The sequence below is a fragment of the Camelus ferus genome, chromosome 34 (assembly GCF_009834535.1).
Source record: "Camelus ferus isolate YT-003-E chromosome 34, BCGSAC_Cfer_1.0, whole genome shotgun sequence".
NCBI lineage: Eukaryota > Metazoa > Chordata > Mammalia > Artiodactyla > Camelidae > Camelus > Camelus ferus.
In genome coordinates this window covers 17,112,533-17,135,894 of record NC_045729.1, presented here as the reverse complement: position 1 = coordinate 17,135,894, position 23,362 = coordinate 17,112,533, and the positions used below count along the sequence as shown (strand labels likewise).

The following is a 23,362-nucleotide window of genomic DNA, read 5'->3' as shown; positions in this document are numbered from 1 at the left end:
TTCCTTCTAATGGCTCCTCAAGAGCACGACAAAAGCAACAAGGTGAGGTGAACCTCAACTTCCTCTTCAATGAAATGGTCTTACTACTGACCCCCAAATTTATTGTGAAGCGAAGCACGGTGTCTGGTGCACAGCAACTGCTGGATGAATGTTAGTCTTCCCTTTCTTTTGCAAAGTCAAAAACACACAGCCCAAGCTCCGAGACTCTGCGTGACCCGCTCACTCTCACCCTCTCCCTCCAGGCGTCCGGGTTCCCCCGTTTTGGGACAGCCCAAGCACCTTGCTGCCACAGGATCTTTCACTTCTGTGGCCTTTGCTAGATCATTCTCCAGATGTCCACATGGCTGGTTCCTTCAGTTAATGCAATCTCCACTCAAACTCCTCCCACCCCAGCCATCGGATCACAAATAAAGACTGATTCTACTTTGTAACTACAGGCAAGATTCTCGTCTCTAGAGGTCAAGTTCATGTGCTCTAGGAATGCCAGGCCTAGACAAGCTTCTCTCAGCCAGTAGAAGGGTCCACAGGATGGATGAATTTCCAGAAAATCGGGTCCTTGTTAGAGAAAATGAAAGACAAGCTCCCCAAATGCCTCTGGCCCTGTTGCCGTGCCCAGCGGTGGGAGATGGCAGAGAAGGTGCACAGAGAAACCAGACCAGAACCTGAGGTTGGTGTTTGGAACCCATCCCCACCCCCAACCCACCTTCTTCCATCAGCCAGCAAAGAGGCCCAAGTGGCCACATAGGGGCAACTCAGAGAGCGATGGAGGTGGCTGGAAAGGACTTTCTCAGGTCCCTGGTTCCCAAAATGGCAATGCATGGCAGACACAGTGAGAAGGCAACTGTGCCCTGGATGCCCCGCAGCAGGGGCAGGGCTCTGCTGTCAGGTCCCAAGAACAAAGCCCAGGCAAATGCAGGGCCCAGAGTCCCGTCAACCCCTGGGAGAGGCCCACCTTGTCTACGATCCTCCCTCGCCTGCCGCCTGCCACCTGCCACCTGCCTTTGGGCTGAGACCTAACCCTGTTCATTGGGACCTGCTGTCCTGGACCAGCGTCCACATGGTCTCGGGTGTCCCTCCACACCGATTCACAAAGTCTCACGATGGCTGATGCCTACCTTCCAGTCCCTTCTGCCCACTGTTCATGCCGATGGAGTGAGCACCTCCCCACTCCACGCCTCTCAAGAGCCACCACAAACAAGACATCCAACAAAATCATTTTCCAGGCAAGGTCAGTCCTGCCAAACGTATCCGTCTACTCAGTATCATTTGGGAGGTGAAGCAGGGTCAGGTCCTGCTCCCCGAAACGCTGCCTCAATTTGCTTCCTCTTTAAAAAAAAAAAGCCTCCAGGAAAGATGCACCTGTGTTTCCCTGCACCCTGAGGTGTACGTGCCCTTCCTGGGAGTGGGTTTGGATAGGGGTTGGAGACTCCCTTAAACTGTGAGGGTGCTCCAGGGATGCCCGAGTCAGCTTGCAGGGGATGAATCTGAACCTCAGCGGACGGTCTCTGAGTTAAACCCCAGTTGTTTGCCTACCATTCAGATACCCTAGACATCCCAGGCTTGTAACAAGGAGAAGATAGAGGTAGGAATTGGTAATTTATCACCAAAAAGTCGCTGCACCAACCCTCTGCCTCTTGTCCTACCTCCTCTCTCCTTGAGAAGAAATAAGTACCCGCGAAATGGTTCAGGCGCCCCTCAGCTTCCCTGCCCTGAGGGAAAGGGATCAGCTCCCGCACCGCCCCCTCCAGGTTCACCGGGGGTCACCCATCCCGCCCTTCACTCCCAGCCCCTCTCTTTCCTGCAACCTGCCCGATGCCCAGGACCAAGGCCCTCGGCGGGAAAGACTCACCGCGCAGCCCGGGGGTGGCCATGGTGCGGGCGCACAGGACGCCAAACGCGGACTGCCCCGCGGCTGCGCCGGCGGCTGGACCGGCTTACTCAGCCGCAGGGCTAATTCCATCGCGGCTCAGCTCCGTCCGGACGTGCCCGCCCCTCGCCCGCGGCCGCCGCCTCCTCCCCCAGCCCGCGCCCGGCCTCCCGGCCGCGGCGCCCCGGGAGCACGGGCTCTGGCCTCGCCACGTGGAGGGTGGAGCGCGTTCCCGCGGGCGGGGTGAGTCCAGGGCAAGCTCGGGTTAACGAAGCTGAGGGGCGAGACAGTAAGACGGCCTGCTCTCCCCGCCCAGGGGAGCTGCCTCCTAACCTGGTTCGGGTGTGAGCCTTCAGCCGGATTATCTCGTGAGCCGTCTGGCTGATGAGTTTCCAATCCCGCCCGCGGAGCCGGCTTCGCGCCACCCTGTCCCGGACCGCCCCGGGCTGGGGCGGGAGGCTGCCCCAGAATACCTGCCTGCACTCTGCCCCGCCACCAGCTGTCCCCACTTTTCTCCAGAATGAAAGGAGCAGGAGTGGAGGAATCCTGCACCGGAGACAGGTAGGGCGGGAGGAGGGGCTGCAAGAGGCAGGGGGAGGGGCAAATTTTAGAAAAGCTTCCCCGGGGAGAGGGAGGACTGCTTGAGGAGGCAGATTATGGCAACTCCATCCCTGGAACAAGAGGAGTGCGTCTCCCTGGAGTGGGTCTGGTACCCGGCTGTGGGCAGGGGGGCGGGAAGAGGAGGCCTCCAACTGGCCATTCTGGGTAGCAGAATCTACAGTTCCCGGATGCCCTGAAGCGTAGCAATACCAGGAACCCGGAAATGGAAAGGAACTGTGTTAACAATGTATGTCGAGTAGGCTATGTATGACCGTGTGCTTTCATGTGAAGAAGGCTATCTCCCACACGGATAAGGGGGGGCTGGTGGGGACTGCTCCCCACTGGATAGATGAGGAACCTGAGGCAACAACACAGCATGAGTCAGGGGCAGGGCAGAAGGAAAACCAAAGCAGTGTGTGCCAGTCTGGGGCGGCCTTCTGGCCACCAGGAGTCACCAGGGCCGATGCGGATACATGACTTCCTCCTCCTCGGCACCCTTCTCAGGGCCTTCTGCAGAGGAACTGTTTCATTCTAACAACAGTTCTACGGGGGAGTTACTGTCCATGTGCCCATTTTACAGACGAGGAGACTGCAGTGTAATCGGTCAGGCAGCCTGCCCCTGAGGGCTATGCCTGCTCCAGGGTCATGCTCTAACGCTTGGCTTGGCTACCAGCTCCTTTCTCTCCCAAGCAACGCCCTTCTCCATTAACTTCCAGGAACCCTTCTCCTGTCTTTTCAATGCCAAGAGGATCAGAAACCTTTCCACTTGCCACTCCTTATCCATTTCCTCTCTTCTCTCCCTCCAGCACTTTCTTGGTCCCCTGGTCTCCACACACACCCTCCTGGAGACTATCCCTGAGACTCTCACTCTGGGGGACTGTCTAATCTGGTCTGAGAGTGACCAAAAACAGAGTCCCTGAGACCAGAGGCAGACCCGCCCTGGAATGCCCGCAGAGGGTGGGGCAGCTGCTGGCTTAGACCCCACTCCCAGCTTCTGCTGCATCCTTTTTACCCTGCTCCCTGCCATCTTTTTTAATCAAAACATGCAGGTTTTGATTCAGCTTTTTTCTTGATAGTAAATCATCTTATCGGTCAAAATGAGAACTCAGACCATGGAGGCAGCTGGAAAATTGACACCTCCTGCTGAAGCGGTAGCCTCCCTGCTGAGTTTCTCTGAGGCTGATGCCTCCAGGAGCACCCCGTCCCCAGGCGGAGTGTTAGGTGATCAGTCCGAAGAGACAGGTAATTCCCTGGCCCTGGATCTGGTTTCCTACAGAGACCTTAGAGGCTACTCAGAGTTGGAGGTGGGGTGATGGATGGAGGATGACAACCTCTGAATTACTGAGCAGTTACATAAAACTTCTATCCATTCTTCCTGCCCCGTACCCTGCAAAACGCCCCACCAAAACTGCTCAGCACAGCCCATGCCATTTGCCTGAAACGCAAATGGAAGTTCTTCCATGGAAGTTCTTCCCCAGCCATGCCAGAAGCAGGGAGACCTAGAAATGCAGCTATCACTGGTTTCCCTGAGAACAAGGACCGAATCTGTCAGAACAGGGACGTGAGGCTCTGGTGGACCTGCGCTGGAGCTCTTGCCCAGGTGTCCAGGCACTTGGCTGCTGAACCTGGCCCTGCACCTGCAGCTATGTGACCTCTGGCAAGTTGCTGGAGTTCTCTGAGCTACTTTCGTCCTCTGTAAAGGGGCAGGAGGGGGCGGTGCGTTGGATAGTGTCTACATCCTTTCCAGCTCCATCGTGCAGCCCTTCTAATGAGTTTAGTCTCTCCTGGGTTAAAAGGATCTGGAATGAAAGTCAATCCCCCAACAAATCCCTGCCTCATATCCAGGGTGTTGCTTTTATTCCCGTGGGTGTTCTCTCCCCACCTCAGGTCTCTGCCATCTTGCCAGCATATACATGTAAGCTTCTTCATAAAGTTTTAAGAAAGGACTATCTCTCCTTGAGAGTGACAGCAGCCATGAGTGATTTGGGGACCCGGTGAAGGCTGGCACTAACTACACCTCTTCCCCATCCACCACAGGGTTCTGGAGTGGACAGGGCCTTGGCCTCCAGCATCCAGCCCAAAAGAAACGCAGATCCTTCACCCCTACAACAAAGGAAACCCCCAATGCTCTGCTACTGTGATAAACACACTTAGTCCCTCTTTGAGTCTTGATTTTCCCATTTTTATTCTTGCCCTTTTTTTCTATTATTGTAGAGCAATTCACAGGCACTCTCGGCGTGTTTCCCCCTCCCAACCACATGAGTGTTCCTGATGGTCCTCTTTTCCAGTTGAGGAAACTGAGTCAGAACCACTAAGGGGTCTGCTGAGGCCACAGAGTAGAGCGAGGACTGTGTGTGGAACCCAGGCCTGCCCCCGAGCCTGGTGCTCCCCCCTTGGCTGAGCCTGTGCTGGGTGGGACCATGCATTTCCAGTCCCCCGCCCCCAGCACCTCTCCCTCCCACGGGGCCACTGTGGGAACACAGGAATTCGGTCAGCCAAGGGCTCAGAGAAACCCTTGCACACCTGGTGGGGCTCCTTCCCCACCACGTCAGCCACACTGTTGACAGCTTGGCCCCAGGGCCACCCCTCTGCTCTGCTCAGAAGCCCCTGGATTCAGAGACTGGAGACCCCAGTGTTCCTCAGCAAATCCCTTCTCCTTCAGGCCACTGGGCTGGGCTTCTGAGGCCTGGACCTCAGTGTCCCCTCCCTACTCAGTGGAGGCTGAGATGCCACTTTTTCCCCCAAGAGGTTGGCAGTGCCACCTGCAGCCATCTGGCCTGGAGTGTTTCCAGAGAGATGGAGCCGTGCTCCCTCCCTCAGCACCAGCCTCGGAACTCAAGCCCGGCCGACAACGGCCTTCTGAGCCTGGAAGACACGGGGAACCGTGAGCCTTTGTCAAGATGAGAGATTGGCCTTTATTGTGGGCCCGAGGTGGGGGTGCGGGGAGCACGAGAGCAGAGCGCGCGAGCGCCAACTGGTGGTTGCCGAGGCGGATGGCTGCGGGTGTCCAGGGCGAGGCAGGGCCTCACTTGCTGCATTTCCTGGGGGAGCATGTGCACTGCATGGCGTTGAGGATCTCATGGTGGACGATGGAGCCGTTGGTGCAGCGCAGGGGCACCGGCATGGGCTCGGTCCGCGCGGGCGAGCAGCAGGAGCACTGGTCCTGCACGTCCTCCGCTTCGATGGAGTATACAGCTTTGCTGGTGCACTTGCCCTACGACGGGGCAGAGAGGGGCCGCTGCGGTGCTGGGCAGCCCCAGGGCGGGCAGGACTCTGGGGCGGCCCGCTTCCTCCACCTGCCCCCCCCCCCACCCCGGCCGCCAGCGGGCCTTGCCTCGCCCAGAGCAACCCGTGCGACAGGAGCCCCCGGGGAGGGGAGGGGTGGGGTCTGAAATGCCCCTCCTGTGGTCTTCTGACACCAGAACCCCTCCAGCTGCAACCTAGGCATGTCTGGTTGACCTTCAGGAAATACAAGCTCCGTAACTAACTCCCCATTCTCTTCAAAGGACTTCAAAGGACTCAAAAACTAATCTTTCCTTAGTTTTTTTCCCCTCCTGGGGTCAAAAGTTCCCAGTTACTTCAATAAAACATTTCCTTAAAAAAAAAATTTTTTTTTAAGCCTCCCATTCCTTTCACTCCTCCTCCCCATGAACTGTCTGGGTTCTTCCACAGTGTAACTAATGAGGCGTGTCCAAACATGGAGACGCGCCCCTCCCCAGCCAGGCCCCCTTACCTGGCAGTAGTGAATGTCCACTTCCTCTTCAGACTGACAGTCCCCCACCCTGATGTACTGCACCCTGGCGGCGATGTCCTTGCACTCGGGCTCCTCGCCTGCAGGACAGGTGAGAGAGGGGAACCTGTTCTTCCATACAACACTCTCTAGCCCAGTTCCCTCAGTTACTGGAAACAGGTCAATTTCACAGTGCCCAAATCATCACAGCCAGCTACCGGGAGGGAAAGTCGGCATCCGGGTTCCCCTCAGCTTCTCCTGGCCCTTCCTACTCAGAGTTACAGTTATCGCTGGGCTTAACTCACTGAACGGTACAATTTTCATTGCAAGAGGAGCCTAGATTCTCTGTGCTTTGGTGATGTCAGTGGATAAAACTTGCTTTTATATAATCATGGACTCTAAAAACCATAATGACTAGAGCAATCCTTTTGTGCTTACAACTCTGCAGAAACTAATGGGCAATGAAGGAGCCAATAAATACAGTTAATATCTATGCATCTCTGCAGATGTCATGGCCACAATAGGGCACTCACTGCCCCTGCGGGGGCTGAGAAGATCCTAGGAGCCCTCATGGGGTCCTTCCTTCGGATATAGCTGTCTCCAGGTCGCTGGCATGGGTTTCCTTACATACCCAGGTTAGTGGCATTCAGATCTGAGTTTCTACTTGGCCCACTGATAATTCTAAGATTTAATGTCAGCTCACCATTCGCCATCCGAGCACCAGGAGGTTTCCATTCTTGGATGGCTCCAAATCAAAATCAACCTCAACTACATATCAGCTGGCCTCCCACCTTCCAAATAATTTCATTTTAAAGTGGAAGGCTACCAACTACATGAAGAGGGTGAATAAGGGAAGCGTATTTATTCCCTCTGTTCTTCCGCTGCAGGCTGAAGCCTGAGCCGGGCTTGTGCTCCTTAAGAGGGGGCCTCCGCTCCTGGAAGCCCCAACCAGCAGAGGCCCCTTTTGGCCTTGCTGCCAGCTTTGCAGGTAACAGTCTCAGCCACTTCCCACGTGCAGCGTGCCTAAAGGGAACTCATCTTCTCCGACGGTTTCCTGACTTCACCTTCTTAAACTATGCAGCCAGGAATCACCGAAGGAGATGCTTTCAGAGTGTGTTTCCTCAGTCTGCAATTTGGTTACAGCGACCACAGGGACTGTCCGAGGAGGCCACCAGGAGAAGAACGAATGACTGAACACAGAAGCTGCTCGTGTTTGCCCTCTTCCTTTCTCTACCCAAAAATGAACAGGGAACGTGGGCCCATGAACCCCAAAACGAAAACTAACTAACTAAACTAAAAAGCAAAGAACGTTAGTCCAGGCAAGTAATTCTGTCGTCAGAGAATATAGCACTAACACTGGGATTCTGAAAGCCACCTGTGCTCACAACCACAGGAACACGTGGTAAGAACTCTGTCTGACGTGCAGACTTGAGCTCCGTCTCCAGAGATGCTGTGGGAGCCACGAGGACCAACCAGTGCAACTCACGGTCGGGAGGAGCCGAGAGGGACGAGGAGGAGGGTCATAAAGCTTAGACCAGCCTCATAAACCCTTGAGAAGACTGCGTGCTTCCTGCAGCCCCACCGCCAGCTGCTGCCGCCATCTCTATCTAAGACCACTGCCCAACACCCAAAGAACAGATGTGTGTCAGGGTCTGCTCCTGTCTTCAAGGAGCTCCCAGGGAAGAGAGAAGATGCCTTCTCATGATGGGACCATGAGCAACCCAAGACTCTGTGAGGAGCTGGCGATTGTCAGGAGTTTGGAAGAAAAGAGGAAGAGCTTCCTTTACAGGCATTTGAAAGGGGGTTTGAGGAGGGGGCAGCCGAGGAAACTCAGGGAGGGGGGTCAGTTCCCTGCAGAACTGAACATGGTGACTGCAGCATCTTTCTAGAATAAAGCTCACTCCAAAGAACAGTGGACTTGGTCTGATGGATTTCAAAGAACAAGATTTTGGTAACATACTTACATGTGTCACAACACGTGCCTGCAATTTTCACGATTTTCCCCTAAGAAAACAGCAAAGTTCCAGATCAGACACAAAGAGTACACGGTGGACACTTCCCAGTCACTCCAGCTCAGTTCCTGGCTCTGGGCTCGCAGCCCTGAGCTGAAGTCCCCAGGCATGAACTGGCTCTCCCACCACCAACGTGAGCAGCCCGCCAGCTCCACCTGACCAGGCGGACACAGTTCTTATTCTATTCCAAATTCTCTTCCAGAACTGGGATCATCATTCCCAGGGGAGCCTGGAAATCTGTCTGACCTCTCACCTTCTCATTCAAGGACTCACAGATTCCGTCTCCCCCGAAGGAAAGATGTTTTCTTAAAGCATCATATGGTACAGAGAATCTTGTCTGTCCATCTGGCTTTGGTTTTGTAATATTGGTTTTTAAACTATGTCAGGGTTCTCCTTGGACACTGGGAAGTCACATCCAAGCTGGACTGCTGTTCAGAGGGACCCTGTTCTTAGAGTCAGAGATGGAGACAGTCTAGAGGAAACAGGGCCTGAACTCCGACCACTCACCCCCTCGGCCAGACATCTGTGTTCATCAAAGGGCAGGCAGCCCATGACCCTCTTCTCCCAAGTGTACTGTCCTCTCTCGTTGACCCTGCAGAAGTGACTGTCACAGCCATCCTGCAATGTCTCACCAGGCTGAAAGGAGAGAGGGGGACGGGGTACAGCTAATGTGAAGACGGTGCTTGGGTTGCAAAGCTACTTCAAACCGTGACCTCGACTCTTTGGAGTTCTTGAGACAATTTGGAGGATATGGAACAAGAATGAAGCAGTGTGTACAAAGTCTCCACTCCCAGAACCCGAAATAGAGGTGGAGTCTGCTTTTATAGCTTTTTTACTGGGAACAGGGCTGCATAAATGTAGAAAACTCCCTGAACTCTTCTGATCACTTAAAACTTAAAGAACTAAGACGTTGCGACGGTAAACTGGCCAGTCCGTAACTGAACTAGAGGTGATCTGAGTGCCACCCCCCAGCCCCACCTGCCAACTCTGGCTTTCATAGGTCAGAGTCTGTGTCACCATGATTGTCTCACTCATAGACACTCAAGGCTGGAGAAAATCTGAAAGATCAACCAACCCCACATCATGGGGCCCTACACCAACTGCACTCTTGTCAAGGACAGTGACAAAATAACTCAATCAAAGAGAAAATTCTGGACCTTCTAAAGGTTATCCACCTTTCCATTATAAAATCTGAAACAGGCACAAAAGGAGGTCAAAATTGGCCCAAATTCTGTCCCTCTTTCTTGAAGAAAAGATACCCAGATAGAGAACCAGACGGCGAGCTGAGGGGGAGCTTCTGAGTCCAAGTTGCTCCCACCTTCAGTGTCAGGATCTGCCCCCCTTGGAGCTGGATGGTGCAGGCCGTAGACAGACATCTCCCACAGCATTCCCCCTGCAGCTTCTCTTCCTTGTAACCCTGTCCAGGGGGAAAAGCAGCCTTGGTTAACCTGCCCCGAACATCCCAGTCATAAGCAGGCTTCCTTGTCCAGCTCCTCATCCGTCCTATCCCGCAGTTTCACCCAGAAAGTCAACATCTGACCTTAATTACCCTTTGTCAGCCCCCGGTCCCCTAAAGAGCACTCCATCCCTCCACGTGTGCACATCCTGCTCAAGTTCTCGCAGCCAGTCCTGCTAAACTAGACCTCCCCCGGGTTCGACCTACAGATCCATTTGCTTGACAGTTGTTTATCTTATTGTCATCTCAAGACTTACATACAAGAGGCAACCTGACTTTCCGTTCCACATCTCCTCCTTCTCTTGTCTCACCTGTCTTGGTAAGTGGCTTCATTACCCAGTTGCTCAAACGAGAAATCCAGGAGTCATCCTTGGCTTCTCTCTTTTTCTCATCCCCCGCCCCCCACTCATCACCAAATCTTGCCAAAAATGCATCTTGAACTCATCCACTGCTTGTCATTGCAGTGTCCTCTGTCATCGCCTGGTCCAAGCAACTATCAGCTCCCAGTGGCCTCTGTAGTAGTCTTAACCGTCTCCCCACCTCCATTCTTCCCCCCCCTGCTGTAGGTCTCCACATACCCGCTAGAATTACGTTCTTAAAATACGTCATGTTACTCCCCTGCTTAAAATCCATCCAGGGAGTCCTGGTTCTAGTAATGGCAGAGAAGCTTATACTGGACTGACTTCCTGCAGATAACAACTATAAATCCTTGATGAAGTATTTAAGACAGTGGTTTAAAGGCACTGGATGGCCAGAATCAGGGATAAACCACAGGTGGTTTAATCCTCGAAAGAAGGAACCATATGGACAAGAATCACGTTTCAGTGGCTCCTCCCTGAGAGCTGGAGCTGGAACAGAAAATTACAGCTGTATCTGCCCGAGGAGTCAGAGGACAGAGGCTGAAACTGCAAGAAGAGCTGGGCTCTACAGGGGACAACCTCAGAAGAGAGAAAGTCAGAAAGGGGGAGCCCCAAGTCTGCACAGACATCCCCTCCCAACCCCTGGTTGAGCCCTGCATTATCCATGCTCAGAGGAGCCAATGAGCAGCCCCGGGACAGAACGACAGGTGGGCAGCCGCTGCCACACGCCACCAGAAAGCCGGCGTCTGGGCCCTGAATCCCACGGTGGGGACTGACCATTTTCACTTTTATTGGATTCTGTTATGCCTGCTTATGTGTAATGTAATTGTTGATATGGCTGGGTTTAAATCCACCATTTTGCTATTCATTGTATTTGTCGTCTTCTCTGTTACTTGTTCATTGTTTTCTGTCTTCTTTTGGTTTAATCGAGTGTTTGGCTTTGGGTTTGTTTGTTTGTTAGTATTTTATTTTACCTCCTCCATTAGCCTTCTAGCTGCATTCCTTCATAGACCTACTTCAGTGGTTACATGAGTTTATATGTGTATCAGACTTTGTCAAACTATATATTTAATATCTGTGCATCTGAGGTACATAAATTACACCTCATTAAAAAATTAATTTTACAAAAGTTCTAAAAATAAGACCCTCTATGGCTCCCAAAGGCATTTAGAATAAAATCCAATGTCACCATGTTCTACAAGGCCGGACATGGTTCTTGCTTAATTTTCTGACCTGATCGTACACCATCCCCTTGTTCTTGACAATCCACTCCCGTCATCGTCTACGACCACGGACACGCCAGCCTGAGGGCCTGTGTGTATGCTGCTCCCTCTGCCTGGGGTGCCCTTCCCCGCACTCTGCACGAATAGCTGTTTCTAAGCCTTGAATAATCACTTTAAATGTCGTTCATCAGCAGGGTCTCCTAGAACACGCACACTCTTCATAACACTTAGCACAATTTGAAATTTTCATCTGACGGTTCAGATGGTTTCTGCGCTCCCTGAGAGGCATGTGAATCCCACATGGCGCCATCATTCCCCCCCAGCACGCAGCTCCCAGTCAGCGCTCCGGCTTTCACTTGAGGGGTGGGCTCAGCGACGGCCTCCCCGCCAGTGCCTTAGATGGAGGCCTTCGTCCATGTCCGCGCTGGGAAAGGCAGCAGCCTCCAGACAGCAGGATCCACTCTTTTACAGAAATGCCCCCAAATCTGGGAGACAACATAGGGTAACCAACTTCTTATTTTGCAAAGTATTTTAAACAATGTTAACAAAATACCAAAACGTTATCATCAGCTGTCTCATCCCTGCATTAAAATTAAAGCTCTTTTAACTCTCCTCACCACTCCAAAAAAATCCCCCCCAATCAAAGAACAAAATTCAGAAAAGGTTTTTAAAGGATAAACTTAGTTACGTGAGAAACCCACTACAATGTCACCCTTTCCTCCGTCTTGCCACGTTGAGTGATGACCACTCAGATATTCACTCCCTGGGCCGTGGGGGTTTCTCCCACGACTCTCTAGCAGGTCAGTTCGGGGCCCCTGGACAGAAGGCCCACGCTGTTCACTGCACGTGGACTGAAGGCTCCCCACTAGCAGGGGAGGTTAGGAGTCTGTGAGCTTATCTGAACTCTGTGTCTTCAGGGAGCACGTAAAGAAAGCCATTGAGGACCGAGCTTAGCCCTGACAGGATGGTCCCTGGCCACACACACATTCGGAAGGACGCTGCTGACATCTGAGGCCATCAGTAGTGTTTCACAGGTGAGTTTTGATTGGGCTTTCAAAAACGCACAATTCCTGGGAGGTGTGGACCCAGGTGGATAGGAGAGGAACAAAGAGATGGTAAATGCAGGATGCATGTATGTGAGTGGGGACAGTCAGAAAGGGGAAATAAAAAAAGGCTTAAATCAGGCAGGATTTCCTGGGAGTGTAGATTTGGCCATTTTTCAGTTCCAAGAGGAGACTAGGAAGTCCCTCCCCTCAGCAGGCCAGGGAAAGTGCCCACAGTCTTCACAGGAAAAGGGGGTGGCAGGTGGAAGAGGGGGCTGCACGGGGAAGGGACGGGGACATGGAGGTCCAGTCCACACACCCACAAGGCAGAGGGCACAGTTCAGCCAAGAACAGGCAAGGATGGTGGGTGTTGTGGGAGGAGAAAGGACAAGAGGACAGAGAGGCGGGTGTGGAAGGTGGAAGGAGAGGGGCATGATTTTAGAGGTGCAGTGGGAGTTGGGAAAGAGGGACGGCAGAAGGAGACAGTGCGTGGCAGAACCCAAGCGCAGGGCGGATAAAGAAAACAGAGCCCGGAAGGCGAGAACACAGCTGCGCCAGGCAGCAGGGCTTGTCTGAGCCGCACTGGGCTCCCGGCCACCGCGGACAGAGGTACACGCCGCAGGGTGACAGGTGCACCCGGAGGACGGCGTGCTGACAAGGTTTTCACCAGAGCATCCAATCAGGAGCAGCCACGGTCCCAGCCAGCCACCAAGTCCACGTGCTCAGGTCTGAGCAGCCAACGGGCCCTCCTCCCCTGTCCAGAGATGTCCCTCAGACTCTCCTCAGGTGTCGCAGAGCTGGTCTCATAAACTGCGTCGGGTCTCATAAACTGCGTCGGCTGTTCAAGGACCCCCAGTCTCATCCCCACCCCCACCCCCACCCCCACCCCCGCTGCCTTTTTCTAACTCCTGCTTCATTTGCCAGTCTGGCCCCATCCCCTCTTCTGGGAGAGCCTCCTGACTCAACCCACTGCTCAAGGTCAGCCCACGGTCCTCCTCCTCGGGGAGGCCTTCTCAGTATTCCCAGTCAGGAAACGTTGCTACCGCCACCAGCACAAACACCATCGGCTGGCCTCCCCTGGGAGGAGACAGAGGACCGCCCCTCTGGTGCTGCTGACACTTCCCTGTGACGTCGGCAGTTCAAGCAGACCTGCCTAACCCTGGCTCACCCCAGCTCCCCACCTGCGGGGGCTCCTCACAGCAGAGGAGCGTGACAAGACCAGGTGAGGACGCTGAGCGGGAAGCGGGGCATCTGAGGCAGTGCTCAGCCAAGGTGGAGAGGGCCACAGGAGGCCCGAGGTGGGGGCTCTCAGGAGGGAGGAAGTGAGTGCACCGTCCTGGGGAGACATCAGAACTTTGGGGGAAAGGAGGAAGTGGACACAGACCTAAAGGGGCCGTGGATTTTAAAATATTTAGAAACCCACATCTAGTTTGGATTCTAAAACTGGGTTTCTGTGGACGCAGAGGAGGTGGCCGTGCCACACTCTGACCACCAGAGGGCGCCAGCAGAGAGTTCACGGAAAGCTCTCGGGTAGGACGGCTTGGTGGGCCTCCTGCATCTGTGGTAGTTTGATGGACACCCGGGGTAAAGGGATGCCACAGACTCCAGACAGCATCATTTCATCCCATATTCAAGCCCAGATGTATCTAGGGGGCTTGTTACATACACACACACACACACACACACACACACTCAGCTGCACCCAAAACCCTAAAACACCTGGGATTTAAAAAAAAAAAAGGAAAAACACACACTCAGCTGGCTTCTTTCTAATTGAGGCAGGAATGTTCTCCTTGGACCATTGTATGAGAAACGGCCTTGTCTCCTGTGGGCCCCTTCACCCCCGTGTGTGTTACTGAGCCCCTACTTGGAGCACGACTCGGCGCCAAGCGCCAGGAAGAGCAGAGAAGCAGGAGATCCCCTTGTCGTCGAGCGCGTACAGCACCCCAGCACCGGCGCGCCTCGCCCCTGCCCGCCGCCCCGGGGTCCCCGCCTCGCTGGCCGCTCTGCAGCCCCCCTGGTGAAGGATGCCTCCCGGGGCTCCGCCCAGACCCCGCCCGCTGCCTGACCGTCTGAAAGAACCATTACTGCTTTCTGTGCACCCAGCTCACAGGACACTCATCCAACCTACTGCATTTTCTAAAACAGCAGGAGCTCCCAACACAGAGGGCAGCTTGCCAAAGAACCCGAGGCGTCCCCCCGGGCGTTCAGCCAGCTCTGCGAGGTGGGGCTAAGTCACGATTACGGAGATGTGCCTTTCACCTACCAAACCAGAAAATGACGATTTCACCTCCCAGAACCTGCCCTCAGGAGGTGTTCAGAGCAAACGCAGTCATCGTGACCTGGCACAAACAGGGCAAACTATTTCAAACCAACTCAATGCCCAATAATATACGTTGAGACAGACCCGCTCTGAGGAATGCTGTGTAAAACTCTGCACATAGCAGCATCTGGTGAGCATTTGTGGGCTAATTAGTAAGTGTGATAAATAGCTGTTGGCTTTCATTTTTAACGCTTTCTAAGAGTGGTAATGGTGCCCTTCAAGACGCTGTGCAGAAGAGACTACGGAACTGCAAATACGGTGTCACCAGCCTTGCAAACACTGTGTTATTTAAAAACACAGGAAGAAAATGTTTCACATTGGCAAAACTAAATTGTAATTACTTCTGAGAAATGCAATTTGCGTAGGTGACTTTTAGTCTCTTCATTACAGTTGTCAAATAACGTTCATCATCAGAAAAATCACGAACGCTTTTATGTAAAGACCCCAGTGAGGTCCCACTGCCTGGGTCCCACAAGTACCCAGCCCACCCCTGGGCTCCCGATGACCCTCTCTCACCAGGGGGCAGGGCTCGCAGGTCGTCTTCCTGCATTCCAGCTTGAACCCGGAGACGACCCCCTCCTGGACGGCGCAGCTGCAAGTCGTGCACACATCAACCATCAGACTCTTCCCGGGCTGGAAGGAGAGGGACCAGGGTCAGGCTTCCCAGGCTTCCCGACCCCTAACCCTCCCACTGCCCTCCGTCCCGTAAGCCATCTGCCTCAGGTATGGGAGCCCGGCTGCCCAAAGCTGCCTCGAGTTATCACCCGGATTCTCCTCCTGTCCCAAGTGGCCCTCTCCCTTCCCCACCCTCCCCTCTCAAAGATGGCGCTGGGGAGAGCAGGAGCTTTCACGGCGGAGAGGGATCCGGGGCAACGGGAGAGGGGACAGGATGAAACATGCACAGAAGGAATGCTCGCGTGCCTGGGGTCGGGGCCGGGAGGTGAGTGCTCGGCAGCAGGGCCCTGGCCCCGGGGAGTTAGGGGGTGGGCTCCAGGATGCCTGCAAAGCCCTGGAGGACGGGAAAGTGAGGGTGGGTTAGGTCTCCCTGGTTCCTTTCATTCCACTTCATAATGACACCCTTCCCCCAGCACCCTGTGCCTGCCCCCCAGCCCGCCCTGGAGAAGGCGGCAGCTTACCCCAATGATGGTGTCGTTGAGTATGCAGGCCTCTGTGGGCTCTGGGGAGAAAGGGGCACAGGGCATGAGTGTGCAGGACACACCCGGGAAAACCCACCACCCGGCGCTCCTCCCAGCTGGGCCCCCTCCGCCATCTGCCGGTTGTCCCCCTCCGGCTCACGCCAGGCACCGTGGGTCCTGCTGCCAGAGCCCAAGTGGCCTCGCTGAGGAAGGACTGCTGCCTGCTCCCCACCCTGGAGTCCTCAAGGGGAGGGCAGTTGTCTAAATGATTCCCACTTAAGGGGTGAGTGGGAGGATGTCTGGGCTCATGAAAGAATGAAATTCTACTTTGGAAACTAAGTCCCAAGATAAAATCACACAAAGACTTCAGAGCAGGTGGTGCTGAGAGCTGTCTGCTGCTGCGGGTTGTTGGTTGATGGGTTGGTTGGTTGGTTGGTTGATTGGTTGATTGGTTGTTTGGTTGGTTGGTTGGTTGGTTGGTTGGTGGGGTTGCGGACAGGCAGTTGGAACACCTTCCCCAGCAGGATGACTGAGAAGGTGTCTCTAGAATCAAGAAGCCGGGGTCCGGTCCCAGCTGCACCACTCGTGGGAGTGAAGGGAAGCACACCGGTACCCACCTCGCGGGGCTGCCGTGACGATGACATGAGACAAGGTACAAAGCCAGCTGGGGCACAGTGATGACCTTCAGGACATTGTCTTATCTCCCTCGTCTTATCTGCTTTCTCCCCAAAGCCTCAGGGACAGATGGGGAGATCTGATCCTGCCCATTTCCCTGAGTTGCCCAACAGGCAAGGATCTGGGCGTCCTTGGTAGAAAGAGAGGCTTGACTGCGGGGCCCAGGCCGCATGTCTTACCACAGCGACAGGTGGGGCAACAGTCTGAGGTATTGCAGCTCAGCTGGAAGCCAGGGGGGCAGGTAGGGATGGCCAGCTGGGGGCAGGAGACGTTCCTCTGTTGCACAAAGACCTCCTCCTTGACTTGGACGCACTCGTGGATGAGGCAGGGGTTCTCGGGGGAGACCCAGTGAGAGCCCACCTGCAGTCAGAGCAGTGCGGTCAGTCGGGAAGGGGGCCAAGGTCCCACTGGGAGGGGGCTGTTCCCTCAGGAGCCGGTTTGTGCCCTGGAGGTGAGCCCCAGCTTAACAGCTAAGCCCTGCCCACAGGGTGAAGCCCACAGTGGGGGTGACCGGCACTCACCCGGTCTGGGTCAGAGTCGCTCTGACCAAGATCCTAGCTCAGAGTCACATGTGCCCCCAGGATAGGTTCTTCAACCACTGGAGGAAGCACTGGGGACCCTCCCCCCACCCCCAGCCCAGCTGTGAGCTGAGTGACCAGGAATGCGGAGGGGAGATGTGGAGGGGAACCAGCCCACCACCCAGCCCGTGCTGCTGCCCTCTGGTACAGGGAGACAGCGAGAGACGGGATGCTGGCATCTGACCCTCAGCCCTGCAATCTGCCCCTGAACTTCCAGGCTGCACACGAGTGGCCTGACCCTCAAGGGCTGGCTGCACAGTCAGAGAGCACCGAGTGTCCAGAACACAGTTCAGAAAAGTCCCTGCAGAGGCTGCGCCCGGAGCATGGTCTGTGTAAGTCGGCTCCCAGACGCAGGAGCAGGTGCACCTGGCCCGGACGACTTCTCTCAGCCGCTGCCCCCTTCCTCCTTCCAGATGAGGAGCAGAGCGCTGCACGCTTGCAGCCCCTCTTTTCACCCCCACTTCTGACTCACCCCGAGCAAACCTTCCCTCCACGGGCTGCACCCCACTCTGATCATGCACCTGCTGAGCCTCGCACACAGGCTGCATCAAGGGGCCCCATCCTGACCCACTCCTGTCGGCCCTCCTGAGCCCCCAGAAGCAGCAGAGCCACTGCTGACACCCAAGTCTTGTAGGTAAGATGGAAACTTGAACTGAGGAAGGAAACTCTTCCATACACACTGACGCGGGTCAGGGCTGAATGAGCCCTGGAGGGACATGAGAGCCCGGGGCTGGGGGGTGGGGGCAGGAAACTGCACCTAAAAGGGACCAACGGTCAGCCTCCGCCAGGATGGAGTGGCCTCTGACCCGGGGAGGAGAGGCAAAACCTGCCAGATTCCAGGACGGATGGGGAGCAGAAAAGCTAAAAGGGTGGGGAGGAGGGACACAGGCAGGGAATAAATCCACAGGTAACCGGGATTCGAGGAAGGAGGTGGGAGCCTTGAGGAAAACTCACGGAGGAGGAGAAGGCTGATGGCCCGGGGTAGGAGATGGTCACATCCAGGACAGGAGAGGTGCCCTCCGCCCCCTTCTGAACAGAGTGTGTCTGGGTCTTACTGGAGGACACAGACGGGGAGGGCCTGCAGGTGCATCTCACACCTCCCAATACCTGACTGCCTGCGGGTTCTGGGGCCGGGCACCTCCCACATCGTCCTCAGCGACCAGGATAAAAGACCTGCTATGTTCCCGGCGTCTGGACTAAAACCCGCGGAGGGACCCTCTGTGTTTCAGAAAATGGCCTGATGAGCATCCAGAGCCAAAGCGAGAGCCTGAGGACCATGAGGAGCAGCCCCACTGCTCTGCTCTGGGGGAGGGAATCTGGCTGGGCGAGGCCTGGCAGGAGACAAGGGCGGGGAGACGGGGGGCTGCCAGCACCGTCAGGTGCCACAGCCAGAGATGCAGAAATAGCTCAGGGACTCGGGGAAGAAGACTGCTGTTTGCTTCTCTGGGGGATGAATGTCTCCAGCGGGAATCAGTGAGAATGCAGGGACCTGCCCGGGCACCACGCAGCCAGCAGCACTGGCCGCCTGTGAGGCGTGGCGGAGTGGCCGGCCCCCAGCATGCCGGGCGCCCGCCATCGGGGAGCAGGGCCTCAGGTGCCCAGGTAAACAGGAGAACATAACCCCCCAGGGGTTCCCAGAACTCAGAGGGAGGGAACTGGGCTTCTCCCGAAATCCACAAGACAGGAAGTCAGGGGCAACGTGAGCAAGCTCCCCAGGAGCACGGAGATCCCAGCTGGCATCTGGATGAACCAACAGCCAGATCAAACTCCCTGCTGGAAAAGCAAACAGCAGGGACCATGCTTCTGTTTTACAGACAGGATCCAGGCCAGTACTAGACCTTGGATGGACAGCCATGCTGGTGAGGGCACTGCCATCTTCCTCCCCCTACCCCGGGACCCAGACCTACACTCTTCCAGGAAGAATGGTAGTCCCCCCGCAGTGAGCCGATCATCACCTCGCAGGCAGACGGCAGGCACCTGCCGCAGCACTCGCCTTCGTGCAGGATGTAATCGAAGCCCTGGAAAAACACGAAGGGCAGAGAGTCAGGACAGGCCGGCCACACAAACACAGGCGTGCTTGTCCCATCGGCAGGTGGACGGAGCCCGGGGCTTGCAGAGAGCCAGCGGGACCGGATGTTTGCATCTCTGTCCTCCGCCAGCCTCACGGACGTGCCAAGTGGTCAGGAAGCGTCAACCACGGAGTCACTGCAGCTCCTGCACCTGCTGAAGAGACACAGCCCTGCCCTCCAAAAACTTCCACTTAAGGCCAAAAGCCAGGCCACAGGCATCTTGAAGACAGCTCAGCGCACACTCGGCAGCAGTGGGCGAGCTGAGCTGACGTTGACGACGGCCCAAATCCAGGCCCCGCACTGATGGGGAGAGCATGCATGATGCCTGGGGTCTGGACTCTGCCCTAACAGGGCTCACTGCCTGTACGAGATGACCCCACACCTCTGCCCAGCGTGCAGAGCTGAGTTTCCCCAGCTGGCTACCTGACATCTGCCTGATAGATTACAGGGCACAGGGAGAAGAGACCAACCTTCCCTAGAAAGCCTGCCAGAGAGACCAGCATCCTACAAGTGTGAAGTCGGCCAGGCTCTCTTGCCTCTTGGAGGTCCTCCAATCCGGCCAAAGCATTGGGAACTTGGATTGAAACCTTCTACTGAAGACTGAAGCCACGTACAAAGAACAGGCAAAGCAATGGCGGGTGAGGGAGTCCCAGGGGCCAAAGGGCGGGAACCCAGGGCCGGGCGGGAACCCAGGGCCGCACTGCATCCTGAAGAGAAGGGGTGTCTGCAGCTGCTCAGGACAGCGCAGGGGAGCCGAGCCCACTCTGGTCCCCAAGCACATCCACAAGCAGGGCCAAGTCCGGAGACGCACACAGCACTTGGTGTCATCTCGGCTGGTGCCTCGGAGCGCGAGGCCCCAGAGACCTGGCTCGACTTCACGCTGTCTCCATGGGACCTGCTTACAGCCCAAGCCACGTCAGAGCGGCACCCGGTGAGCTGTCCTCGGTCTGTTATCTGCTGAGCTCTAGTCACGATTCGCACCTCTGTGATGTCCTAGCAACTCTGGAGGAGCCAACCAATCAGGATGGCACGGTCTACACACCATCTTCTACAGGCGGGATAAACAAGATGCCACGAGAGAAACAGCCACGGGGGAGCACAGGGCCAAGGCACGGATGCCTTCGGGGTCTGAAAAGCCACGATGCGCTGAAGTCCAGGCTCAGTAAAGCCACGTGCAAATGGAATTTGCGGGAAAGTGAAGCCTCCTCCCTGGCCTGCAGGAAGGAGCCGGCCGAATGGACAGAGAAGCAGAGACAGGGCCTCACGGGACAGAGGGAGAGAAAATGTGTACAACCGTGGTGTGCACCCACACACCCCCGGTCCGTTTCTGAGGGGCCCCTGCCTTCCCCGTTAATCCCCTTTGCATTTTAACCAGCTTGAGTGCTCTGTGTTCTCTGCAATCAAAACTGCACAAAATACACTGGGTGCCAGTTTTACAAAAACGGCCTCTAAACATGCACTCTTTTCCTGACAGCGTATTTCCCTTGCCTCCCGTGGCCGGTGGGAGGAGATGGATGGGTTTCCAAAACTCGGCGTTCTCACAAGGCACATCTGGATACCACAGCGTCATCTGCTCCCAAGGGTGCCTGGCAACCCCGCTCCTCTCAGTACCAGCAAAGGAGATGAACTGAATGGACCCCCCCATTTTTGGCCTGGATCTCAGGCCCTCCGTCCCGCCCATCGCCAAGCCACACACGCTTCCAAAACAGCACCAGGGGCGTCCCCACCACAAGGTGCGTGGACCTGCCTGCCCCGCCTGGCCTTCCTTTATCATCGTCGTCTACTGATAATCACACAGTAACAGTAACAATAACAGCATTAAACCAGCAAGCGGAATTCGGCCCACAGTCCCCCCCGCAGACGCCTGCTCCTGTTCTCCAGTCTGCTCACTCTTTAACGTGTAGGAATAAAGTGCCCAGGACACGCGGGAGCTTTGGGGGCGGGCCACGACCAGAAGAATTAAAAACTGAGCTCAGGGGTTAAAACCCCCAAATTATACCTCCACTTATAAACATGCCTTGGCTTCAGTACCTCCGATTATAAACACGGTCTGAAAAATCACCAGGTCACATAGAAACGCTATGGCCCACTGACGCTGCGACAGTCTCAGAAAATCCAGAACATATGTCCGTACTAGGTTTAGATCTAAAGTTTCTCCTTAGAGAGAAAGATCTCTTCTGAAGGGAGAAGAGAGAGGGGAAAAAAATCAAGCCCCCTTTTCTAGGCAGTTAATCCACGTCTCCGCGTAAATCAGCTCCCCAGGCCTCTGGACTCGAGGCCATGCAGCAGGCGTGGCCATCAGCCAAGGGCCGAATCACAGAGGGCAGAGCCCGCAGCCCTCTCCTCGGGCTCCTTCCTCTCACCCAGCCCCACCCCCTCCTCACCCCCACCTCTGGGCCTGAACCAGAGATTACTAAAGGGGCCCTCCTGCCCGTTCCTGGGACTCCTCCCCTACTTCCCAGTCCCCTTGCCCCACACTGTGCCAGCCCCTCTGCCCCCCTCACCGGCTGGCAGCTGTCTTCGCAGGGCTTCTGAGAGCACTGGACCACACGGAGACCCATCACCGCATCCTCCAGGTCAGTGCAGGTGCACACGTCACAGCCCTCCTCCCAGAACTGGCCCACGGGGTAGACGGTGCCTTGGTGGACGCACACCTGCGGACACGGGGTTCCCATGAGTGCCCGCACTCAGGAAGCACCAACCACGTGTGGGAAGCCACCCAGGCGCTGAGAACACAGCCATAAACGAAACAACGTGGTCTCTGCCCACATGGAGGGAGGCTTATGGGTGGCTTATGCAGCAGATTTTGCCCTCATCCCTCTCCAGCCCAGGAGCCATAGACAGGCCATCTCCAGTCTCCCGGGAGTGGCCCCCTGTGAGTCCTCCGCGGCCCACTGAGCGGGGACTTAACACACGGGCTGCCTCGATCCACTTTCACTGCTGCCTTAACTGCATTTAACCTCTTCCTGTGTCACATGGAGAGTGGTACCCTAATTCTCAGACCCAGTAATGTCCTTGGACATGGAACGCACCCACGCATAGCCCTCTGTCCCATCAGGAGTGGTTGAAGCTGCTCAGTAAATATTGGATGGATGGGTAGATAGAAATTAACAAATGAGCATTAGCTAGTCTCTAAATAATGCAAGCGATCATATTATTTCCTTAGTTAACCTACAGAGAAGTTCTTTAAGTGAGGATCACGTCTTGTACCTTGTTTGTCACCTCAGCGCCTGGCCATGCTGAGAGCAGAGCAGACCCTCTGCAATTACCTCCTGAGCTAACCGGACCTCCGTTCAGGCTGAGGCGGAATGCTGACTGTGCCCCCGCCAGGCCACACAGCACTCGGTTCAGGCAGGGAGGCAAATCTTCCAGGAGGAGCAGGTGTCTGGCCATCTGCCAGCCAGAGGTGAGCAGCCCCTACCTTGTCAGGGAGGCAGGTGGTCATGGTGCAGCCGCAGTCGTTGGTGAGGGCCGAGGCCAGGTAGCCCAGTGGGCAGCTCACGGTGGAGCTGACGCAGTTACAAGCACACTCGTACTCCTCGCAGCACTGGGTCTTCCGAAGGGCTGGTGTCCGGTGCGGGGGACAGGAGGGCGGGGGCCCCGTTTGGCACTCCTCCTTCCTGCAAGCTGAGGGGCGGCATGAGGTGATGCCCTGGTCCTGCACACTGGGCACGGCACTCAGCCCGGGTTCCCAAGTGTTCAGCGAAAGGTCCCAGGGAACTCTAGCTCCTGGACATTAAATCTGAAATGCGCGCGAGCCCTGCTCAGAAGCTGCGGGATATTCAACCAGTCATACTGAAAACCAGCTCGTCTGCAGGAAAATAAGGACATTAATCAGTAGGAGAAATGTGAGGCTAGTTTGATGGAGGAGAGGTGAAGGCTGCTCAGTGCCCCCTCCACTGTCTCCCAGCTGGGTCCTTCCAGCTGTGGACTCCCACAGGTGCCAGACATGGAGTCCCTAAGACCAGAGAGGCTGGGCACGCAGGTGCCGGCTGGTGTTCGCACAGGCTGGCGGCTTGCGTGACCCTGTCCCCACCCTAGCAGCTACAGCAGTGACACCCTACAGCTTCAGGTCCTCCAGCAACGTTGAATGAAAGAAAGACAGCGATCCTGTCCAATCCGCAATGTCACGTTATCAAGGCCGAATCCCGCCCTGCGCCTGCCTGTCCCCAGCCTCCTTCAAACACACCGTGCTGGCCCCCACTTGAGGGCGTGCATCTAGGGACTCAGGTGAGCATCTAAATCCACAGGACAAGAGGAGGGTGTTCTCGGTAGCTAAATTTGGATAGAA

At 55.7% G+C, this 23,362-nt stretch overlaps 2 protein-coding genes and 1 long non-coding RNA gene across 5 annotated transcripts in view; 1 reads left to right on the top strand and 2 right to left on the bottom strand.

Annotated features, from left to right (window-relative positions):
• ANO2 (anoctamin 2) overlaps positions 1-1,988 on the bottom strand; it is a 253,652-nt gene extending 251,664 nt beyond the window's left edge. For all 3 annotated transcript variants that reach the window (XM_032473471.1, XM_032473473.1, XM_032473472.1), the window contains exon 1: positions 1,850-1,988. In XM_032473471.1, the coding sequence (XP_032329362.1) occupies positions 1,850-1,871 (22 nt within the window). In that variant the 5' untranslated portion in view covers positions 1,872-1,988. The remainder of the gene's footprint in view (positions 1-1,849) is intronic.
• Positions 1,989-2,131: 143 nt separating this feature from the next.
• On the top strand, positions 2,132-4,808 carry LOC116661369. The gene is made up of 3 exons (XR_004317257.1): positions 2,132-2,428; positions 3,544-3,709; positions 4,505-4,808. It is a non-coding gene; the product is annotated as an uncharacterized LOC116661369 (long non-coding RNA).
• Positions 4,809-5,358: 550 nt separating this feature from the next.
• VWF (von Willebrand factor) overlaps positions 5,359-23,362 on the bottom strand; it is a 114,458-nt gene continuing 96,454 nt past the window's right edge. Inside the window, 11 exon segments of the mRNA XM_032473470.1 lie at positions 5,359-5,681; positions 6,201-6,298; positions 8,162-8,201; positions 8,717-8,845; positions 9,528-9,626; positions 15,130-15,246; positions 15,750-15,790; positions 16,604-16,784; positions 18,910-19,020; positions 21,576-21,725; positions 22,493-22,698. Of these exon segments, the coding sequence (XP_032329361.1) occupies positions 5,493-5,681; positions 6,201-6,298; positions 8,162-8,201; positions 8,717-8,845; positions 9,528-9,626; positions 15,130-15,246; positions 15,750-15,790; positions 16,604-16,784; positions 18,910-19,020; positions 21,576-21,725; positions 22,493-22,698 (1,361 nt within the window). The 3' untranslated portion in view covers positions 5,359-5,492.